The sequence below is a fragment of the Eretmochelys imbricata genome, chromosome 2 (assembly GCF_965152235.1).
Source record: "Eretmochelys imbricata isolate rEreImb1 chromosome 2, rEreImb1.hap1, whole genome shotgun sequence".
In the NCBI taxonomy this organism is placed as follows: domain Eukaryota; kingdom Metazoa; phylum Chordata; order Testudines; family Cheloniidae; genus Eretmochelys; species Eretmochelys imbricata.
The window spans coordinates 82,751,782-82,767,017 of record NC_135573.1 but is presented as its reverse complement, the minus strand read 5'-3'; the positions used below and the strand labels follow the sequence as shown (position 1 = coordinate 82,767,017).

Below are 15,236 nucleotides of genomic sequence, written 5' to 3'. Positions count from 1 at the left end.
ACCAGCAGTAAAGAATGATTACTTATCCTTTGGTGCGCATACGTGTGCAATCGGATTCTTCTGAATATCAAAGTTCATTGGGGGAGGGGGAGCCTATACATATACCCCCTCATGCTCCCATATGAGGGCATAAAGAGTGAGCCAGCCACCACCCTCCCACAGTTCCCTCAACTCAAACCCTGTGATAACTGAAGGCTTCAAAAAGCAGGAATGGGAGGGGAGCTCCCACAGGTCATTGGATCCACACTGCCAAAAACATCTCAAAGAACCACAGTTACTGTAGGGTAAATAACCTTCCTTTATTTTTGAGTATGTGTCAGTATGGATTCCAGGTAAGCAAATGGCAAGCAGTATCCCTCTAGGAAGGTGGTAATGAGGAGTTCCAGCTAAATCACTTGAATAGTGATTTTAGTACTGCTCTACCAGCTAAGTCCAAGCAAAAGATGTCTGACAGAAGTCCATGGGTTACTCTACATCATTGCTTTGCAGATATCTGATACTTGTCCATTTCTGATGCCGCCTGAGCTTTGGTGGAGTGAGTCTGATATATGATGGGAGAGGTATACCAGCCAACTGGTAACATGAGGAGATTCTTTGTGTATCCATTTTGAAAGTCATCTTGATGAGATGGCCTGACTTTTAGAGCGCCTGGCTATAATGAGAAATAGACAGGGCCACAGACTGAACAGTTTGATCCTCTCAACATAATAAAGCGAAGTCCTGGACACAGCTAGTACAGTAGAACCTCAGCGTTATGAACACCAGAGTTACAAATTGACACGTCAGCCATACACCTCATTTGGAACTGGAAGTACACAATCAGGCAGCAGCAGAGAAGGAAAAAAGCAAATACTGTGTTAAACCTAAACTATTAAAATAAAAAGAAAAGCAGCATTTTTCTTGTGCACAGTAAAGTTTCAAAGCTATATTAAATCAACGTTCAGTTGTAAACTTTTGAAAAAAACAACCATAATGTTTTGTTCAAAGTTACAAACATTTTAGAGTTACAAATAACCTCCATTCCCAAAGTGTTTGTAACTCTGATGTTCTACTGTATAGGCAATTTCTTTTCTCCCAGTGCCTAGTATGGTTTCAGGAAGAAGAAAGGTAGGTTGATTAACTGGTTTAGATGAAAATCTGAGACCACCTTGGGAATGAATTTCAGATGAGGTCTTGCACCATCTTGTCTCTGTGGGGTGTTGTATACGGGAGCTCAGCGTAAGTGCCAGAAGCTCTCACACTCTTCTGGCCAAAGTAATAGCCATGAGGAAGATTAACTTCAGTGCATGTCAGGAGCATTCTGAGAGGTTCCATGAGGCTTGGGAAAATTTGGTTGAGCTCCCAGGCAGGAATAAATTCTTCACACAGTTGGTAAGTATTTATTCCCATGGAGGAACTCTGATACGGTCAGATGAGAAAAGAGAGAACTGTGTAAGTGAACAAAAAGTAAAATTATTGCAAAGTGGATCTTAACAGAACTGAATGAAAGACCAGCCTTCTTCCAGAGCAACAGATACTCAAGGATCTCCAGTATCAAGACCTGAACTGAATCCAGACCACGTTGATGTGCCCACGTTGAAAATGTCTTCTATTTAGAAGAGTAAGTCTTTCTGGCTGACATTTTCCTGTTTTGTATCAGGATTTTCTGGACGCATTGACTTTGGGTCTGGATAGAGTAGCTGTCGCAGCCAGACCTAATGGTCAGAGCCAGAGTCCATAGTCATGAGACAGGAGTCAAAAGTCAGGATACAGGGATCAGAAGCAAGAGACAAACTTGAGATCAGAACCATGAGTCAGGAACCAGAGTCAGGCCGGCTCAGGATACTAGGAGGTTAGAGGCTTGAGAAAAAACTGGAGATCAGGAACCACAAATCAGATGCCATGAGTCAAGCCAGGTCAGGATGCTGAAAAAAAAAAAATCAAGCCAGGGGAGCAGGAAGCAGAAGGCACACTGTCTGGGACAGGGTGAAGCCCAGTTGTTGAAACAGCTTCCTGGTCCTGCTGTTGGCTTAAGTATGGCCAACAGCTCTGGGACTCTGCCAATAGGACCCCAGGGGCAGAGCCTCAAACTGGGGCTGGGTTTCATGGATCCTAGGTAAGCAGTTGTCAGTAGGCTATCAGGTGGAGGTTTGGAGCGTGGCCACTCCCATTAACAGACCCAAGTTTGAGACAGCGGGTCATGACAGTAGCTGTCAATAGTGTTGGAGGATCAGGTGCAGGCAGTCCAGAAACTAAATGTATATCTGTAACAGTTCTGTCATCCAAAACTGCCTCTGCCAGTATGGAGCTTACATTAATAGATTCTAGGTACAGAAATTTTCACTCCCCTACCACAGCCAGCCAGATGGGGATTTGAACCCAAGGCCTCTAGCATTGGGAGCAGAATCCACGTTCCTACCCCATCAGGCCATCTAGGAGAACATTAGTGGCTTTTTCTCCTCAGATTTTGGAACTCACCCTGAATATCAGAAAAATCAGTGGAAAGGCATATAGGAGGCCTTGGGACTACTGAAGAAGGAGGCATCTAGTATCAAGCCCAGACTCAGGCATGGTCTGGAATAGTTCTAATCATTGATGGGAAATAGGTACTGTAACAAAGGAATATCAGACCTCTGATGGACATCTGCAGTGACCACTCAAGAGAAATTACAGATGGTCTACTCAGGAAGTCTACCAAGTTAACTCCTGGGAAGTGAAAAGCCATGGGGGTAAACTTTTGTAGGTGGCACCATTGCTTGGGTTTCATATCTTCCAGACAGAGGAGAGAGAGGCTTGTGCCTCCTGGCTTGTTTATCCAGAGCATGGCAGAGGTGTCATCTGCCAGGACGTGCACTGTGGAATTTTGAAAAACAGATAAAACTGTCATGGATGCTACCCTGATGTCTCTGAGCTCCAGAACATTGATGTGGAGCTCCTTGTTTTCTGGAGACTAGGTCCTTTGCATTTGTAAGTGACCCAGGTTGGCTCCCCACCCTGTCCCTGAGGCATCCATGATTAAAGTCCTTGTCAGAGAGGTGGCAGAAGAGCAGTACCCTTCCACACGTTTGTGGGTTCCTTTCACCATCCCAGTTCAGCAACAATGTAAGGTGGACTCATGACCTTCTTGCTCATTTGGTGTTCTGCAGGGAAACCAAGCAATATGAGCCAAAGTCGAAGCAGTCACAGATGAAATCTGGCAAGTGGCATCACATATGTGCACACTAACATATGGCCTAGCAGTCCCAGACACATGTGGTCATGTTTGAGTCTTTCTTGAGCCCTAGTGATTGCACTGACAGAAGGTAGGCTATCTTCGGGAAGGTACGCCTTCATCGACCTGGAGTCAACAAAGGCTCCTATGAACTCTATCATCTACAGTGGCAAGAGAAATGATTTTTTGTAGTTCACCAGAATGCTCAATTGAGATAACAGGGAGATGGCATAATTCCAAGCTTGCCGCCATCTCCTGCTAGGATCTTCCCTTGATCAGTCAATCCTCCAGGTAAAGGTAACAGTGAATGCCCCTTCTTCTGAGACATGTCACTATTACTGATAGGCACTTTGTGAAGACTTTCAGAGTTGTGGAGAGTCCAAATGGCAGTACCTTGTGCTGGTTATGACTGGGCCAGATGGAGGCTACATGGAAATATACATCTTGCAAGTCAAGAGTTGCACACAATTCTTGAGCATGACGTGATGGAATTAGAAAGTGTTACCATCCTGATTCTGAGGCAGCATTTGTATTTGTTCAGTCTCCTCAGGTCTAGGATAGAACAAAACAACAAAAAAAACCTGTCTTCAGGATAAGAAAATATCAGGAGTAGAAGCCTCTTCCCTGAACTCTTGCACTATGTCTTCTACAGCTCCTACACACAACACTTAAACAGGCTGTCATGATAAGAAGTCCCTGAAAAGGAACAGGGAAACAGGGTGGACAGGAGGCATGCATTGGAAATGCTCCCGCAGGCAGGTGTGGGGGGAGGTGGGGAGGCAACCCTCCAAAGTTTGGGGACTGTTGTCTGGATGGCCTCCACTTCAGTAAAAGAGGGACCAATCTCCCTGTGGACAGGCTGGCTAGAGTAGTCTGCAGAGGGTTAAACGAATAGCAAAGAAGAGGATAAAAAGAGGGAAGATACGAGCACTCAGTTAGCACATATGTTGAGAACAAATTTAGCCAAGAGCCCAAAGGACATGAAGAGAAGAAATTCCTGAATTGCCTACACACTAACACTAGGAGCCTGGGTGGCAAACGAGGAATTGTTCATGAGCATAAATTTGATCTAGTTGGTATTACTTAAATCTGGTGTGACGATTCACATGATTGGATGTTAAAATCAACGGTTATAATCTATTTAGGAAGTACAGAGTGGGCAAAGGGGGTGTGTGGAGTGGCTCTCTACATCAAAAATGGGATTACTTGTTTCCAAGTCACTAACAACTTGGAAGAAAATGATCTCGAATGCTTATGGATCAATGTCCTAACAGATAAAGCGTAAGATGAGCTATTAGTTGGTGTCTGCTGCAGACCACCAAATCACACTAGGGAACAGGATATGACCACTTCCTTGCGCACCTGTCTATACGGGAAAAAAAACCTGCGCGATCACGTGGGTCCTTCAATTTGAGTGACGTGTGCCAATACTAAAACACTCTTGGAATTTCTAAACGTTATAGATTACAATTTCCTAACTCAAAAAGTTTTGCACGCAACACGGGGAAACTATGTTAGACCTTGTTCTAACAAAGAGGAACTGACCACAGAGCTAAGAGATAATGGTAGCTTAGATACAAGCCAGAGATGGTAAGGCTCAAAACTGCTCCACCCTTTATGCCCTCACATCAGAGCATGAAGAGGCTCAGGGTGCATGCACAGTTCCAATGGACATTGCTATTCAAAAGAATCCAATCTTGGGCACATGAGGTATATGCGCACCTACAATGGGATCCACACTGACATATACTCAAAGAACACTGAACTACATCAGTACCAGCCATTACCCTCTCCCGTAAAAATCTACCTCCTTGGGCTTGATGAGCATGACCTCATACCACCCACTCTGAAAAAGTGTGACTGCACAGTTCTTACCTTATACAAAAAGTTTTATCCTTGTGAGTTCGGTTTATGAAAAAAATTTAAATAATCTTTATAAAAATAAAGATGAAGAGATTCAACCCTGAATCAAGCTATAAAAATAAATAAGCCACAGCACTACCCTCCCAGGCATAAACCTGAACAAACAGGCTTTACACTGTGTTCTAAAGGTTAAACTGACGTGATTTTGTCAGACCCGTGGGAGAAAGAATGCAAGAGTTGAATGACCCTATACTGAAAACTTTGCCTCCAGCTCCCAGGCTTTCAAAGTGAGACATGATTAGCAAGAAGTTACCAGTTGAGCGCCACTGTGTGATGACCCAGAGGAGAATTATTCAGATAACTCAGACAAACATTGTGCTTAAAAAAATATAGTTCCTGAAGCACAGTGATAATATGCTTTCTATGGCTCAAACCAATAAGCAAGCAGACAGATGCATTCTGTACCACAAACTTCTAAGACACTTTAATCCCATGTCAAAACTTTCTATTGTCACTTACCTTCCAGAAGCTTATGATATCATTATGAATTAAGAAATAATAAATACAGAAGACAATATTGCTAAGAAACTGATCTGGTCTAAGCATTTGCTAAAAGAAAAAAAATAGACTGAAGAAAATCTTGAACTATGTGGGAAATCTAAACAGACTTGCCTCTTAGCAAAGTATTGAGAAAAATGTTAATTACATTAATTCAGTATTTAAAGAGAAAAAAGCCTTCCATTAGAACAGACAGGTGACAGCCCTTTTGCTGATACACCATGTAAATAAGAGAATATTACTGCTTCAGTACAAAGAACTACTTACTGTCTCTAAGAGTTTCCCAAGCCCACTGATCATTTTTGAAGAAGAGGTGTCGTTTGATTTCTTCTACACCATTTCGTCCTAACCTCACTTCCCTGTAAACAAATGTTTAAAAACAAACAAAAACAAAAAAACACCATGTAAGATTTTTCCTTTCCTTTAACAAGTTCAAATATCCTAGAGTTTAGAGGTGGGAGTCTACATCTGCCAACTAAGGGCAGTATAAAAGCTCTAGTTTCTCTGAATTTGTAACACAGAATGCCCTATACCAGCACAAGTAGGTTCATGGCGTTTCTTCCCTTCATCCCATAATGCAATCTGGTCTTAGGTCTTGTCTACCACAGGAAAGTTTTACTAGTTATACTGATATAGTCGTATCTGTAGAACATCGCTCCCTTTCCCCACCCACCCCCATATATATGGACTCTCATTCAGGTATAGCTATCGCATTTTTGGTTTAGCTTAAACCAAATATGCCAGAGTTATAAGTGACATAACCTAAACATACTAACCAACGAACTCCACTCTTATTCTACAATTAGAGTACCTAAAAGGAGATGTTATACTGATACAATTATATTCATTTAAATTCACACCTTTGGGCATACAAAATAAATTTTTAAATGTACACAAGGCCTTATGCTATCAAATTTGCAGCTAAAGAAGTGTCCCTTTAATTTAAGAAACTGGGCCCAATTATTCTCTCACTTCCATTGTTTCAGAGTAACAGCCGTGTTAGTCTGTATTCGCAAAAAGAAAAGGAGTACTTGTGGCACCTTAGAGACTAACCAATTTATTTGAGCATGAGCTTTCGTGAGCTACAGCTCACTTCATCGGATGCATACCGTGGAAACTGCAGCAGACTTTATATACACACAGAGATCATAAAACAATACCTCCTCCCACCCCACTGTCCTGCTGGTAATAGCTTATCTAAAGCGATCATCAAGTTGGGCCATTTCCAGCACAAATCCAGGTTTTCTCACCCTCCATCCCCCCACACACAAACTCACTCTCCTGCTGGTAATAGCCCATCCAAAGTGACAACTCTCTACACAATGTGTATGATAATCAAGGTGGGCCATTTCCTGCACAAATCCAGGTTCTCTCACCCCCTCACCCCCCTCCAGAAAACACACACACAAACTCACTATCCTGCTGGTAATAGCTCATCCAAAGTGACCACTCTCCCTACAAATGTGCATGATAATCAAGGTGGGCCATTTCCAGCACAAATCCAGGTTTTCTTACCCCCCCACCCCCATACACACACAAACTCACTCTCCTGCTGGCAATAGCTCATCCAAACTGACCACTCTCCAAGTTTAAATCCAAGTTTAACCAGAACGTCCGGGGGGTGAGGGGGTAGGAAAAAACAAGGGGAAATAGGCTACCTTGCATAATGACTTAGCCACTCCCAGTCTCTATTTAAGCCTAAATTAATAGTATCCAATTTGCAAATGAATTCCAATTCAGTAGTTTCTCGCTGGAGTCTGGATTTGAAGTTTTTTTGTTTTAAGATAGCGACCTTCAACTTCAAATCCAGACTCCAGCGAGAAACTGCTGAATTGGAATTCATTTGCAAATTGGATACTATTAATTTAGGCTTAAATAGAGACTGGGAGTGGCTAAGTCATTATGCAAGGTAGCCTATTTCCCCTTGTTTTTTCCTACCCCCCCCACCCCCCGGACGTTCTGGTTAAACTTGGAGAGTGGTCAGTTTGGATGAGCTATTGCCAGCAGGAGAGTGAGTTTGTGTGTGTATGGGGGTGGGAGGGTGAGAAAACCTGGATTTGTGCTGGAAATGGCCCACCTTGATTATCATGCACATTTGTAGGGAGAGTGGTCACTTTGGATGAGCTATTACCAGCAGGATAGTGAGTTTGTGTGTGTGTTTTCTGGAGGGGGGTGAGGGGGTGAGAGAACCTGGATTTGTGCAGGAAATGGCCCACCTTGATTATCATGCACATTGTGTAGAGAGTTGTCACTTTGGATGGGCTATTACCAGCAGGAGAGTGAGTTTGTGTGTGGGGGGATGGAGGGTGAGAAAACCTGGATTTGTGCTGGAAATGGCCCAACTTGATGATCACTTTAGATAAGCTATTACCAGCAGGACAGTGGGGTGGGAGGAGGTATTGTTTTATGATCTCTGTGTGTATATAAAGTCTGCTGCAGTTTCCACGGTATGCATCCGATGAAGTGAGCTGTAGCTCACGACAGCTCATGCTCAAATAAATTGGTTAGTCTCTAAGGTGCCACAAGCACTCCTTTTCTTTTTGTGACTTCCATTGTTGTAAATCAGTAACTCCATAAAAGTCAGTTTCATTTGCTGTAGGTGAGAGGAAAATCAGGATCATTATCTCTTGTCCAAGTTCTTTACGATATAAACAGTATTCACTGACAGCATTCACACACTTTCAGAAAGAGCAGAACCAACCAATCAATAACACTGCTCCATATGACTCAGTCAACTTTCCTATGCAGCATTTCCATGTGCAGACCACTGCTACTTGGCTACAATGCAAAAGAAAATGAAAAAGACAGGTAAAAAAGAAAACAATAAAAAGAGGGGAGAGGGAAAAGGATTGAGAAGGCAAGACAAGGAAAAAAACGACAGACCAAGAAAGATGAAATGAGAGGAAGAGAAACAGACAACAATATTAGGGCAGAGGTAATGGCAAGGATAAAAACTAACACTGGTACTCCACATACAATGTTCACTTTAAAATTGAAATAAATTATTACAATTAGGTTTTTTGTAGTCCACCAGACTACCATAAAATAAAATGTTACCCTTATAATAATCTAAAAATTTTTAAATACAATTTTTTCTTACTTCAGAACTTAAGATTCTCTCTTCTCTTGCCATATACTCACCTAGATATTTGTTTACACTGTTGGAGCCTGGATAACATTTAACCCCATGCTCTCAAAATCCCACACTGAATTTGAAATGTCCAGAATTAACTTTCCTATTGTCTTTTTATGGAATTTAAAAGATTGATTTCCCAACTATGTTTTCAATTAGTTCCCAGGTAAGCATGTAATTCTGTTTTTAAGCGTTATTAATTTACTCTAAAATCAAGCAACTTCCATTTAGCAATGTAGCAAGTGCTATGTCAAATTAACAATTTAAAAGTTTCCATGATGAAAAGCACTTCTCATGTGTACAAACTGTGAATTAAATGCGAATTTAAGATAGGAATGCCAAATTGACATTTCAAGTCTATTTTTATTTGCAAGCCCTATTGATGAGAGTGGAATAACATTTGAGATGCTAGCAACTGAACCAACAAAATTCTCTGGTTCCATTGCCCTTATCACCTGGGGAATCAGAATATCACACACACAGTCTTTACTTTTTAAGGGAATGTGAGTTGGTTTTTGTAACTTAAAAGAAAAGCCTATCGAAGCTTATAGTGAAGAATAAGATTAGATGAGACTAAATACGCAGGCTGTCTGTTTTAAAATCTTTTTTTTCTGTAATGTTTTGTTCCAACTAGTAAATAAAAATAGTCTTTTTTAAGGCTTTAGTCAATATGACTATTCACAGGTTCCCAAACGGAGGAAATGCAGATGCCTGAAACCTAGTCAGGCCTATGGGGTGATATGCAGCTGAAATACACACAGTAGTTTACAGGTATCCTAGTCAAATAAGGGGAGAAATTGTGAGATTCCAGCCCAAGAAAGGTAAAGAGACGTGGAGGGCAGGAGAAGGGGAGAAGAAAAAAGAAAAAAATGAAAATAAGTAAACCTGATGGAGGTGCACTCAGAGAGACAAGAAAAAGGATAGAAGGTATGGCTGGCCTCACATCTGTGAGGGTGTCTATATGGTAGAAGAAATGTATTACATAAAAGGTCAGAACAATGGATGTTTCTGATACTGTTCAACAGTTTAGAATACCACTAGAAAATCATGTATACACAAAATGCTTTTTTTGTTTTGGTCACAAGAGGAGAAAATGTTATTAACAAAAACTTATTTAAAATTCTGAATAAAACTTTGAGCTATTTTACCTGTCAGTTAAGAAGGCACATATAAGGTTTTTTGCATCTTTAGAGATATCATTATCATCAGGGAAGGTAAGAGAGTTCTTATGGTTCATAATCTTACTATATGTTCCAACCAAGGAATCCGCATAAAAAGGTGTATCACCTGAAGAAACAGCAGTACAAAAATTAAATATCTTAATATAATGTAAATATCAAAAGTAGTGGAAGTTTTAATTTAGAACATTTTATTTCTTTATCATACACTGTGCCTTTGAAGGCTCTCAGTGCCCACACACAATTAGAAGTGCATACATTCTTCTTTAATAAAAATATCTACTAATAGTCCCCATATTTGAGTTCTATAGCACACCACTTACTTAAAAACTTGATGTTTGACATACAATGTGAAAGTTTCTACTTTTTGTGCACATTCATTTTAGACCTTAATAGGTATAAAATAAGTATTTCCAGGCTCTATAGTAAAACAAATGCCTAAGGAACCTTAAACATTTGATTATAACATCCTTTTAAAACATCTAAGGTTTTCAGACAATGCCTCAAAAGGAAACACAATGAAGATCCCATTATTATCCGTCTTTCGTGTTACTCAAATTACAAGAAACAAATTTGTCACAAGATGTCTTGATATATGCTGGTATGCAGCTGAACTTCATTGAATGGCTTGACTTTTTAATTTTTCTAATTCAACTTTGACATTCCTGCAGTTATCTGGATTATTGTTGAACACGAGCCAGAGTTCGCCTTGCTTCCATTTTTACAAAATGGAAATCAAGAAAAACATAACATTTTGAATAGCTCTTGAGAAAATTTTAAAAATGCCATTAATGAGAAGTGTATGTAAAAGTGTGGGGAGAGGGACCTAAAAAAGGTAGACAAGTGTGGGGAGTCTTGGCTGGAAAAAAACAGATACTAACTTTTTGTAACTGTTGTTCTTTGAGATGTGTTGCTCATGTTCATTCTATGCTAGGTGTTTACATCGCAAATGCACAGTTGCTGGAGATTTTTTTCCCTTACTGGTATCCGTGGGACCAGCCGTAGGGTCTCTGCAATCTCTGCAAACATGCTGGGGCTCTGTAATCTCTCAGTTCCTTCTTGCCAGTAACTCCGATAGAGGAATAGAAGGGCAGGTCATGGAATGGACACAAGAAACACATCCTGAGAACAACAGTTACAAAAGGTTAACAACCATTTTTTTCTTCGAGTGCTTGCTCATGTCCATTCCATGCTAGATGACTCACAAGCAATACCCCCGAGCTCAGAGTTCATGGACATGCTGATTGCAACATTGCTTTCCTGAAACTGGCATCATCACGGGCCTGTTTCATGAAAGCGTAGTGGGATGTGAAGGTATGAACAGACTACCATGTTGCGGCTCTGCAGATGTCCTGGATGGGTATCTGTGTGAGGAACACTGCTGACAAAGCCTGGGCTCTCATGGAATGAGCGATCATGATGGCCAGAGGCGGAACCTTTGCCTGCTCGTAGTAAGCTCAGATGCAGGCACTTATCCAGGATTAGAGTCTTTGGGATGACACCGGTAGTCCTTTCATCCTTTTCACTACTGCTACAAAAAGTAGTGTAGACTTACAAAAGGGCTTAGTCCTCTCAATATAGAAGACCAGGGCCAGCCTAACATCTAACATATGAAGCAGATGTTCCTCATCAGTGCTGTGGGGCTTTGGAAAGAAGACTTGCAGAAAAATGTCCTGGTTGTTATGGAATTGCGACATCACCTTCGGGAGGAAAGCCGGGTGGGCCTGCACCTGAACCTTGTCCTTGAAGAACATCATATAAGGGGATTCTGAGTCAGGGCTTTGATCTCGGAAACCTTCTGGCCAAAGTGATCAACACTAGGAAGGCAACCTTCCAAGAGAGGAGCAGTAAGGAACAAGATGCCAACAGTTGGAAGCGGGAGCCCCGAGAGCTTTGATAGGACCAGGTTTAAGTCACATCGGAAAATCAGGTCACAAACTGTATGCAGCGTCTTCCAAGTCCTTGAGGAACCTGATCATCATCTTGTGCGAGAAGACTGATCTGCCCTGTATTGAAGGTAGGAAGGTGGAGATGGCTGCCAAGTGAACATTAACAGATGATAGAGCCAGACCTCGATGTTTCAGGTAGAGCAGATACTTCAAGATGGACTGCAGGGAAGACCAAGATGGAGAAAGATTCCATGTGGAGGTCCAAAAAGTGAAATGCTTCTACCTAACCATCCACCAAGACTATCTACTTGGCTTTCTCCTACCTAGCAAGACTAGCTGAACCTGATTCGAGCAGTCTTGCTCCTCAGGGTTCAGTGACGCACTAGCCAAGCCATCCGGTATAGGGAGGTAAAGTCTGGGTGAAGCAACCAGCTGTGGTCTTCCAAAATCAAGTCCAGATGGGGTGGCAGCGCTAGTGGAGCTGCCACTGAGAGGTCCAGAAAGATGCTGAATCACTGCTGGATAGATCATGATATCATGAGATAACAGAGATATCATGATAACCTTTGCCTTGTCCCTCTTGATCTTTAGGAGAACCTTGTGAACCCAGGGGATCAGGAGGAAGGCGTACAGCAGGCCATCTGCCCATGAGAGCAGGAAGGCATCGGAAAGGGAGCCCTTACTGAGCCTGTGCACAGAACAGAACCAGTGGCATTTCCTGTTCTGTCTGGTGACTAACAGGTCCACCAGGGGAGTTCCCCACTTCTGGAAGATAACACTGGTGACCTCTGAGTGAAGAGACCACTTGTGGTGAGAGGAAAAGGACCTGCTGAGATGATCTACCAATGCATTCCAGTCTCCCTGGAGGTGCGAGGCCTCAAGACGAATAGCGTGCTTCATGCAGAAGTCCCACAATCAGAAGGCCTCTTGACTCAGAGCTGAGGATCAAGATCCCCCTTGCTTGTTGATGTAAAACATCAAGGCCATGTTGTCTGTCAAGACCTTCACGACCATGCCTGAGAGCTTGGGGGGGGGGGGGGTGACGACACCTGGCAGGCCAAGCATATCGCTCTGACTTCCCCAACTTTTACATGCAGGGAGAGTTCATCCTGGGTCCTAAGACCCTGGGTCCTGAGTCTGCCAATGTGGTTTCCCCACCCCAGGTCTGACACATCTGAAACCAAGGTTACTGTCAGATACAGGGCACCAAGAGGCACCCCTTCATCACAGAACATGGTTCTCTCCACCAAGTCAGAGAAGCGAAGATAGGCGTTGGAATTCTGAAAACCAAGTCCAAGCAGTATCTGTCCATTGAGTAGACTGACATGAGCCATGTCTATAGGGGTCTGAGACATAGCCGCATATACTGCACCACTTAGGTACACGCTGCCATATGACCTAATAGCTTGAGGCACACCAGAGTGGTTGTAAGTGGGTGAACTGTAACCCAGGCGATTAGATCCGACATAGTTCGGAACTTGGCCTTCAATAGGTAGGCCCTGGCCTGGGTGGAGTTGAGCACTGCCCCAATACACTCTATTCTCAACACCAAGACCAATGTTGATTTGTGCGTGTTTATTAACAGACCCAGTGCTCAAACGGTGGCCCGTACTATGCCAATGCTGTGCTGAACCAGAACCCACAAGCGGCCTTTGATCAGCCAATCATCGAGGAACGAGTAGACTTGTACACTTCAACATCTGAGATAGGCTGCAACCACCACCATACATTTCGCAAAAACCCGTGGGGCAGCTGACAGACTGAATGGAAGAACATTGAATTGGTAGTGGCATTGACCCAGCATAAACCTAAAGAATCTTCTGTCCATGGAACATGGAGATGTGGAAATAAGTGTCCTTTAAATTGAGGGTGACGTACCAGCTCCTGGATTCAAGGAGGGAATGATGGAGGCCAGGGAGACCATGCCAAACTTCAATTTCTTGAGATATTTGTTGAGACAATACAGGTCCAGGATGGGCAGTAGGCCCCCTTTGGCCTTCAGGATTAGGAAAAATCAGGAGTAAAACCCGTTCCTGCTCAAGCCTCAAGGAACTTCCTCTACAGTCCCTAGACATAAGAGAGCTTGTATCTCCTGGATGAGATGCTGCTTGTGAGAAGGGTCCCTGAAGAGGGACAGGATTGGAGAAGTAGGATGGAGGGGTAGATGAAAACTGCAGGATGTAACAAACTGTTGCAGTACTGGGCACCCAACAGTCCAATGTTACATAGGACCACACAGGGCGAAAGCGCGATAGGCAGTCCAAAAACAAAATGGGGGATGGATCCTGAATCGAGTCTGGTATGTCATCCTCAGGCGTGCCTTCAAAAGGCCTGCCTGGTCCCACCGGGTACCTACTTGAGCCTGACTGGGAAGCTGAGGCAGAAGGCAGGGACTGACTATGCTTTTAACCCTTCCCTTTCCTTTTCTAGGGTTCCCGCCTGTGTGCCCCGAAAACCCGTTGAGGCTGTTGAGGCCTGAAATGCTTCCTGGAGGCCTCAGGAGCAAAGCATGGCCCTTGAGTCTGTGAGGTCATGAAGCTTGGAGTCCATCTGTTCGGAGAACAGAGAGGTACCCTCAAAGAGGGAGGTACCCTAAGCAGACTGCTGCACCTCATGCGAGAGGCCTGATGACTGGAGCCATGAACAGCACCTCATGGTGATCGCTGATTCCATAGTTCTGGCCGCTGAGTCAGCAGCATCCAGAACTACCTAGCGGAAGGCCCTAGCCTCCATCTTGTCTTCCTCCAGGATGACCATGAACTCCTGCCTTGACTCCAGCAGCACAGAGTCCCTAAACTTGAGCACTGAGTCCCACAAGTTAAAATCATACCTCCCCAGCAGCGCCTGCTAGTTAGAGATACAAAACTAAAGGTTGCCCACGGAATCACAGACTTTAAGGTCAGAAGGGACCATTATGCTTGTCTAGTCTGACCTCCTGCACAACGCAGGCCACGGAATCTCACCCACCAACTCCTGTAAAAAAACCCTAACTTATGTCTGAGCTATTGAAGTCCTCAAATCATGGTTTAAAGACTTCAAGGTGCAGAGACTCCTCCAGAGAAACCTTTCACTGAACAGATCCAGCCTCTTAACCTCTTTATTCTTTGGGGTGGGGCTCTTTGGGGTCCCACTCATTTGAGACTGACACCACCAGGGGGAGGGAGGAAATGTGAGTACATGTATTCAAACCCACTAGCCAGTACACAGTACTTGGTCTCTGCCCTTTTAGAGGTAGGGGGCTGAGACTAAGGGGTCTGCCATAGCACCCTTGCCAGCCCCAACAGCACTTCATTGACTGGCAGGGCCATTCTGGAGGGATCTCCTGCAGCCAGGATATAAATCAGGCTATGCGTGGACTCCTTTAGCTCCTCAGCTTCCAGCCCCAAGTTTGTGGCGACCTGTTTTAGGGGCTCTTGATGGGCCCT

The 15,236-nt window shown here is 43.4% G+C and overlaps 1 protein-coding gene across 2 annotated transcripts in view; it reads right to left on the bottom strand.

Annotated features, from left to right (window-relative positions):
* Positions 1-15,236, bottom strand: part of ROCK1 (Rho associated coiled-coil containing protein kinase 1) — a 185,600-nt gene that overhangs the window by 80,853 nt on the left and 89,511 nt on the right. For both annotated transcript variants that reach the window (XM_077810386.1, XM_077810387.1), the window contains exons 8-9: positions 9,893-10,031; positions 5,879-5,970 (exon numbers count right to left, since the gene is read on the bottom strand). In XM_077810386.1, coding sequence (XP_077666512.1) covers positions 5,879-5,970; positions 9,893-10,031 — 231 coding nt within the window. The remainder of the gene's footprint in view (positions 1-5,878; positions 5,971-9,892; positions 10,032-15,236) is intronic.